The sequence below is a fragment of the Chiloscyllium plagiosum genome, chromosome 1 (genome assembly GCF_004010195.1).
Source record: "Chiloscyllium plagiosum isolate BGI_BamShark_2017 chromosome 1, ASM401019v2, whole genome shotgun sequence".
Classification (NCBI taxonomy): Eukaryota; Metazoa; Chordata; class Chondrichthyes; order Orectolobiformes; family Hemiscylliidae; genus Chiloscyllium; species Chiloscyllium plagiosum.
In genome coordinates this window covers 37,047,977-37,056,722 of record NC_057710.1, presented here as the reverse complement: position 1 = coordinate 37,056,722, position 8,746 = coordinate 37,047,977, and the positions used below count along the sequence as shown (strand labels likewise).

At 42.2% G+C, this 8,746-nt stretch overlaps 1 protein-coding gene across 3 annotated transcripts in view; it reads left to right on the top strand.

Annotated features, from left to right (window-relative positions):
* The window catches only part of LOC122565129 (methyl-CpG-binding domain protein 2-like), an 86,487-nt gene that overhangs the window by 18,664 nt on the left and 59,077 nt on the right, over positions 1-8,746 (top strand). For all 3 annotated transcript variants that reach the window (XM_043720903.1, XM_043720973.1, XM_043720816.1), the window contains one exon: positions 2,347-2,484. In XM_043720903.1, the coding sequence (XP_043576838.1) occupies positions 2,347-2,484 (138 nt within the window). The remainder of the gene's footprint in view (positions 1-2,346; positions 2,485-8,746) is intronic.

Here is an 8,746-nt window from a genome sequence, read left to right as displayed (position 1 = left end):
GCCCCTGGTGCTCACCTTCCACCCTACAAACCTCCGCAAACCCTACAAAGCTCCTTTTTCACCTATCCACTCCACCCTCTCCTCCCTGACCTATCACCTTCATCTCCTCCCCCACTCACCTATTGTACTCTATGCTACTCTCTCCCCACCCCCACCCTCCCCTCGCTTATCTCTCCACACTTCAGGCTCTCTGCCTTTATTCCTGATGAAGGGCTTTTGCCCGAAACGTCGATTTTGCTGAAGCTCCTCGATGCTGCCTGAATTGCTGTGCTCTTCCAGCACCATTGAGCCAGAATCTGGTTTCCAGCATCTGCAGTCATTGTTTTTACCTTGCAGAAGAACTTGGACAGGGTAGGTGAGTGTGCACAAGTGGCAGATGGATAAAATGTTAGTGTGAGGCTATGCACTTTTGCAGGAAGAATAGAGGCATAGCATATTTTCTAATTGGGAAAGGCTTTGGAAACCAGAAGCACAAAGGGACTTGGGAGTCCTAGTTCAGATTCTGTTAAGACTAATGTACAGGTTAATTTGGCGGTTAAGAAGGCAAATGCGATTTTGGCATTCATTTCACTAGGGCTAGAATGCAAGAGCAGAGATGCACTGTTGAGACTGTAGAAGGCTCTGGTCAGACTGCATTTAGAAAATATTGAGAGCATTTTTGGGCCCCATATCTGAGGAAAAATGTGCTGGCATTTGAGGGAGTCCAAAGGAGGTTTACAAGAATAATCCCAGGGATGAAGAGCTTGTCATATGAGAAGCAGTTGTAGATTCTGGATCTGTACTCAATGGGATGGTTTGTACGAGTACCAATTCAAGGGGAAATCCAACATTTATACTTCATGAGAGGAGAGTTCTGATTGGCAAGTTGTCTCTGGTTGAGGTGTTGTCATAACCAATCAGAGTCCTCTTACAAACCAGTCAGCAGTCTTCTCTCATGCAGTATAAATGTTGGTTTTCTTCTTGAATTGGCACTTTTGCAAAACTGTTGAGTACAAGATGAAGCACTTTGGAAAAAGTTATTTTTTCAACAGCACCGAAGTTCTACACTATCAAACAATTCTGCCCTGGACAACAGTGATAAAACCATAAAGAAAAGGAACAGGAGTAGTCCCCATTCATTCCCTGGAGCCTACACTCATGGCTGTTCTGACACTCCTCATGTCCACATTCCTGCCCTTTCCCTATAATGCTTGATTCCCCATCTGATCAACAATCTATTTATCTGAGTATTGAATATTCACAAGGACTCTGCCCCCATAGCTCTCTGTGGCAAGGAATTCCAAAAACTCTAAACTCTCTCAAGAAATTCCTCATCTAAATCTTAAAATGGCAGTCCTTTATTCTGAGAGTATGCCCTTTGGTCCTAGACTTTCCCATGAAGGATAATATCCCTTATTAACCCTGTCAAACCCCTGAAGAATCCTATATGTTTCACTGAGATCAACTCTCATTCTCCTAAACTCAGTGAATTGATCCCAATTTGTTTAGGATTTGCCCATAAGACAATTCCCCCCTCACTGGGGATCATCCTAGTGAACTTTTTTTGAACTACTTCAAAGAAATGATGTTTTTCCTTAAAAAAGCGATCTGAAACTGCTCCCAGTGATCCAGATGCGGTCTCGCCAGCACCTTGTAAGGTGCAGTTAAGACTTTCCCTAATCTTATATTACAGCCCCTTTGAAATAAGGACCAGCATTCCATGAGCCTTCCAGATTAGCTGCTGCACCCATGTGCTAGCTTTCTGTGTGTCTTTCGCAAGCATCCCAAGTCCCTTTGTGATGCATTGTTCTGCAGTTTTCTTCATTTAAGTCAGACTTTTTTTTTGTTCTCCATTTCAAAATGCACAGCTTCATATTTTCCCACGTAGTCTGTTTGCCAACTTGTTGTAGGCCTTGTTTAACCTATCAAAACCTCTCTGTAAAGTGAAGGAGGTGTGTGTCTGGAATAGGCTGCCAGATGTAATGTGGAAGCGATTGCAATTTCATCATTTTATAAACGTTTAGACAAGTACATGGATGGCGTAGGTATGGAGAGTTATGGACCAAATGCAGACAAATGGGACTAGTACAAATGTGAAAACTGGGTGGGATTGGCAAGTTGGGCTGAAGGGTCTGTTTCCATGCTGTAGACTTCTATGACTTCTATCCCCACCCACCACTATGGTGTAAAGTAAGTACTTTTCACTTATGCTGGAGAAATACTCCAACTTTTGCAAAAGTACCAATTCAGAGGAAAACCAACATTTATGCTGTATGAGAGAGGACTTTTGGTTTGCAAATATATAAAAGAGCAAAGTGTATCATTTTTGATTTATTCTTTTTTATTCCTGTATTTTCCAACTTGCAGGGGAAATTAGATTTGAACACCACCCTGCCAATAAGACAAACTGCATCCATTTTCAAGCAGCCAGTAACAAAAGTTACAGATCACCCGAACAACAAAGTAAAATCAGAACTGCAGAGAGTAACAGAACAACCACAACAGGTAAGTTTAACATACTATGTGAATATTATTCTCATGCTCAGTATTTGTATTTTATTTGAAAAAGGCGTCGTCTTTAATATTTGCTCATTTATAGGTTAGTCACTAAAACTGTGGTCGATTGTTGACAATGGGCCAACTCTCCCACTAATTCCTCTTGATTTTCGTGGTCATAAACACAGTCTTTCCCTACAGTCTGTTCTTGAATATACTTAATGACTTACCAAGGGCGGCATGGTGACTCAGTGGTTAGCACTGCTGTCTCACTGCACCAGGGACCTGGGTTTGATTCCCACCTCGGGAGACTGTGCAAACTCCACACAGGCAGTCTCCCCATGTCTGCATGGGTTTCCACCGGGTGCTCCAGTTTCCTCCCACAATTCAAAGATGTGCAATTTAGGTGAATTGGCCAGGGTAAATTGCCCATAGTGTTAGGTGTTTTAGTCAGGGGTAAATATAGGATAGGGGAATGGGTCAGGTTGGGTTATTGTTCGGAGGGTTGGTGTGGTCTTGTTGAGCCGAAGGGAATCTAATCTAAAAAAAAACTGTGGTTGAAAATTCCAGAAATTTAAAACCCGTTGAGTGAAGAAATTTCTTCTCATCTCGGCCTTAAATGATCAGCCCTTTATCTAAAATGGGGATGAGCTTTATCTGAACCACGCTGGGATCAGTGTCCTGTCAAAATAAAATCATCAGTCTGCAGAGTGGGCTTTGAACTAAATACACATTAGGGGGATGGTTCTGGAGAAGAAATATGTTGGCTTGCAAAGCAAAAGGATTTGGTAGCATCATAAGGAAGTTATTTAGATAATATTGAGGGTAGGGCAGGAAAGGACAGCATACACAAACATAAAACAAAGCAAGTAGGCTCAAAGGGGAAAATGGTAAAAAGGCAGATTTAATAACATTCAACTTAAATGTATGTAGTATTTGGAACAAAAAGGAATTATGATCTTACGTACATTATGGAGATGTAGTTATAAGGAGAACAAAGCTCTGAACTAAATATTCAGGGATAGTCACTTTTTGAAATATTAAGCAAGAAGGAAAGGGTACGGAGTAGAATTGTTAGTATGATATGGAAGAAGTGCAAGAGCAAGAAATAATCTTTGATTGGGAAAGGAGAAGGCAGTACTGGTGGGAGTACCCTCACAATAGCTATACTGCAAGACAGACTAAATCAGGAGATATTGATATCAATTAAAATGGCAGTACTGTAATCATGGATGACTTTAATCATTATGCAGATTAGAAAATTAAATTGGCAGAGGTATCAGGATGAAACGTGCATTGTGTATTTGGGACATTTTTCTGAAAAAATATATTGTGGCTGCAAATAGGGTTTAGGCAGATTTGAGTCTGGCATTGTGGAATGAGGCAGGTTTAATAAATGCTCTGAGTAAATGTTCCCTTGTGAATCAGTTCATGTTTATTTAGCATTCACTTTGCCACTGTGGAGAAGCTTGCGGGTGATGCTGTCTGGAGCTATGTTCCTGGTAGGGTCACCCATGGCGGTAAGGTCGAGGATGATGTCCCTGACAAAGAACAATCCAACCAAGATCTCAACGGTGGAACAAATGGGTGAAGTTGCTTCAGACTCAATGGCTGTGAAGGCAGATGAAGGCTGCAGCAAATCCATCAACTCTGATCCTCGTGGTCTACATGCCATTGGAATCAGTTGGTTGATTTGTGAAGTATCGTGTGCTTCTTGAAGTGCAACATCAAGTACACATTAAACAAATACACATACAGGTGTCTTCACTCTGTGGGCTACGTCTTCAGGTTTCTGGCGATCGGGAGAGGGCGATAGGAGCAGGCAAAGTGATGGCTGGAAGCTCCGAGTTAACAACCGGCATGAAAGCGGTGAATACTTGATTCAGTTGCTCAACGTTTGGACAGGAGGAGGAAAGTTGTTTGGTAGCAATATTCACGTTTCAGCAGTCCTATTTAGGATCCACTCTGCTCACCCTGAACTGAGAGAGGGCTAGGAAAGTTGCCCCAAAAATAGTCTGCTTCACCCCATCCTGACTGAAAAGCCTCATCCAGAGGGATCATCATTATGCAGTCGACAAACATCAAGAAGCGAAACTATGGAAATTTGGAACCTGGAATGTATGAACTCTGATGAATGACCCAAATTCAGACCGGCCAGAGAGGAAAACTGCCTTTGTTGCCCGGGAACTCCAAAAATTCAACTTTGACATGGTTGCTCTGAGTGAAACCCACAAAGCTGGAGAAGGGCAATTAAAGCAAGACCAAGGTCAATACACCTTTTTTTCTGGAAAGGACCTGATCCTGAACAACTGAGGATACATGGTGTAGGTTTTGCCATCTGAACCAGCCTACTTTAGAAGCTGACAGTGCAACCACTGGGAATCAATAAATGTCTCATGACTCTGTGAATTCAGCTCTTCAAGAACCAACATGCCACTATCATCAGCACCTATGCTCCAACTCTAGGCGCTGAAGACCAAATAAAGGAGAACATCTATGCCCAACTTGACAATTTTCTTTCCTCTGTTCCAGTATTCTTCTACAGATAGTAGGATTTGTTGAGTCAGATGTTCTTGAAGATTTTGTTGGAACTTCTGTACATAGTTAAAGTCTTGGAGGATGTCAACATTGAATTCATTGATAGTGTTCAGATTTTGGTGTTTCCTTTTGGGCCAAATCTTCATTCTCATAATGGACAAGATGAGTCAATGGTCTGCCCAGCACTAGTTGGTACCAGTAACAGCTCTTGTTATCAGCACATTTTGTTGATCCTGAGATCATATGATGATGTAATTGATGAAATGCCAGTGTTTGGAGCGTGGATGCTGCCAGGAGACTTTATGCCTGTTTTTCTGGTGAAATAGGGTGTTTATAATCACCAGATTGTGTTTAGCACGTTTGGTGAGAAATTTTCCATTAGTGTTGACCTTGCCAACTCCTTCCTTGCGTATTATTTCAGTCCAAAGCCTATGACCTTTCCTGACTCTGGCACTGAAGTCTCTCAAGAGAATGACCTTGTTGTTGGGAATAAAAGATAAGACACGTCCAACCTAGCCTATTACTGCCCCAAGAATCTTCTCTCGATCATCAGTAAAGTGATACAAGATGTCATGAACAGTGCTATCAAGCTGCACCTGCTCAACAATAACTTGCTCACTGATGCTCCGTTTGGGTTCCACCAGGGCCACTCAGCTCTTCATTACAGCCTTGATTCGAACATGATCAGAAGAGCTGAAGACCAGAAGTGAGGTGAGAGTAATTGCTCTTGGCATCAAGATACCCTAGCAAAACTAGGATTAATGGGAATCAGGGAGAAAGTTTTCTGCTAGTTGGAGTCATACCTGACACATACGAAGATAGTTGTGGTTGTTGGAGGTTCTTCATCTTTGCTCCAGGACATCCCTGCAAGAGTTCTTCAGAGTTGTGTTCTATGCTGAACCATTTTCAGCTGCTTCATCAATGACCTTCTGTCCATCATAACTTCAGAGGTGGGGATGTTTGTCGATAATTGCATCATGTTCAGCACCATTCATGACTCAGATCCCTCAGCAATCCATGCTCAAATGCAAAAAAGAACTGGATAATATCCAGGCTTTAGCTGACAGTTGGCAAGTACCAATTGCATCAGACATGCCAGCAATGACTGTCTCCAATAAGAGATAATCTAACCACTGCTCCTTGATGTCCAATGACATTATCACCATTGAATCTCCCACTACTAATGTCCTGAGGGGGGTTACCGTTGACCAGAAACTCAACTGGGCTGAAAATGTGTTGCTGGAAAAGCGCAGCAGGTCAGGCAGCATCCAAGGAACAGGAGAATCGATGTTTCGGGCATAAGCCCTTCTTCAGGAAGGGCTTATGCCCGAAACGTCGATTCTCCTGTTCCTTGGATGCTGCCTGACCTGCGCTTTTCCAGCAACACATTTTCAGCTCTGATCTCCAGCATCTGCAGCCCTCACTTTCTCCTCGAAGAAACTCAACTGGACTCACCATGTACACTGGCTATAAGAGCAGGTCAGAAAATAGGAATACTGCAATGAGTAGCTCACCACCTGACTCCCCAAAGCCAGTCCACCGTCTGCAAGGTACAAGTCTGGAGTGTGATGGAATATTCTGCTTTTGTCTGGATGAGTGTACTTAAGAATTTAAGAGTGCACGTAACACTTAAGAACTTGACACATTCCAGGACAAAGGCAGTCTGCTTTATGGGCACCACATTCACAAACATCCACTCCCTCCACTCCTGATGCTCAGTACACACTGTTGATACTATCTACAAAATGCACTGCAAAAATTTACCAACAATGCCTTCCAAACCTATGACCACTTCCCATCTAAGAAGGACAGGGCAGCAGATACATGGAAACACCACTACCTGCAAGTTTCCCTCCAAGCCACTCACCATCCTGACTTGGAAATATGTTACTATTCCTTCAGTGTTGCTTGGTCAAAATTCTTTTAATCCCTCCCTAATGGGATTATGGGTTTACCTATAGCACATGGACTGCAGTGAAGTGATTCAAGAAGGCGATTCATTACCACTTTCCCAAGGGCAACTAGAGATGGGCAATAAATGCTGGTCAGTCAGCACTGCCCATATCTCATGAGTGAATAAAAAAAAAGAACATGTAAGAGTTACTATTGACCAGAGATTTAACTGAAGTAAAGTAAATACTATGGCTAAAGAGAAGCAGTTCAAAAGCTGGGAATTCTCGAGTAATCAATGTCCAGATTTCCCAAACCCTCAAATATTTACAAGTCAAACCACTTGCTTGAATGAGAACAGCTCCAGCAATAGTGAAGAAGCTCAATGGCCTCCAGGGCAATACGACTTTTTTGATTGACATTCCATCTGCTGCCTTAAACATATACTTCATCCACCCCTAATGCACAGTTGCAGCTGTGTTTACTGTCTACAAGATATACTGAAGAAACTGATGAAACCATCTTTGGCAGTATTTTTCAATCATATGGCCTTTGCTACTTGGAGAAACCAGGGCAGTAGGTGCATGGGAACATCATTAAGTTCCCCTCAAAGTCTCTCAACATCTTGACTGTAACCACATCTGTTTCTTGACTGTTATTGGGTCAAAACCCTGGAACTCCCTTTCTGACATTTGAACCACTGAAGTACCAGGTGAGGACCAAAGTAGTTGCCTCACCTTGTCCTTCAGCAACAGACTACCCTATCATCATCATCTCTGAGGGTCATAATTGACCAGAAGCCTAATTACAGCAATCGGATATAATGTGAAGATCGGAACAGGGCAAAAATTGTAATTTCGGTTTACCACTTTCGAGAGGTGAAACTACCTGTTTCATGCTGCCACTGTGTGTGAGCAATTCAAGTGGTGTTTGTCACTAACCCGCTACTGCTGTCAAGTCAAAAAAAACATTCTGCCTGTCACACCAATATGTAATATTGTATATGAATTTGTGTTGGTGTGATGCTATGTGATAAGGGTGCATGTCAGAGACTGGCAGACAGTTTGAAAACATCATAAGCATTTGACTTTTTGGAATAAACTGGGTACTGACCATAACCAGCCAGCATATTGAGCAAAGTCCAAACCAGTGTCCAACATTAGATGAAATTCTACAATTTGACAACATTTACTAAATAATCCTGAGTGTGCTAGGAATTGTATAGTCAATAAATGTTGGGTTCACAGTGTGTTGCAGACTGGAAGTTACATATGCTAATGCATGGCCCTGTTCTTTGCAGACATAAAGAATGTACGCCCACTATTTGCTTGTTTCAAAACAGTAACAAAACAGGTTACTTTCTGATTCATTTCTCAGATCAGTACTTTGACCAATCAGAGTGAACCTGCCTTATTTAAATTTAAATAAAGCAATAAATTATTTGCATCATCTGACTGGGGTACATTTTCTATAGCAATACATCTACCAATCAGATTGCACTTGCCAATCAACTAGACAGGCCGACGAGGGGAGAGGCCATTCTAGACTTGGTGCTCGGAAACGAGTCGGGGCAGGTATCAGATCTTGTGGTGGGAGAGCATTTTGGTGATAGTGACCACAACTGCCTCACATTCTACATAGCTATGGAGAAGGAGAGGATTAGGCAAAATGGGAGGATATTTAATTGGGGAAGAGGAAACTATGATGCAATTAGACATGAGTTAGGAAGCATGGACTGGGAGCAATTGTTCCATGATAAAGGCACTTTAGACATGTGGAGACTGTTTAAGGAACAGTTGTTGCAAGTGATGAATAAATATGTCCCTCTGAGACAGACAAGAAG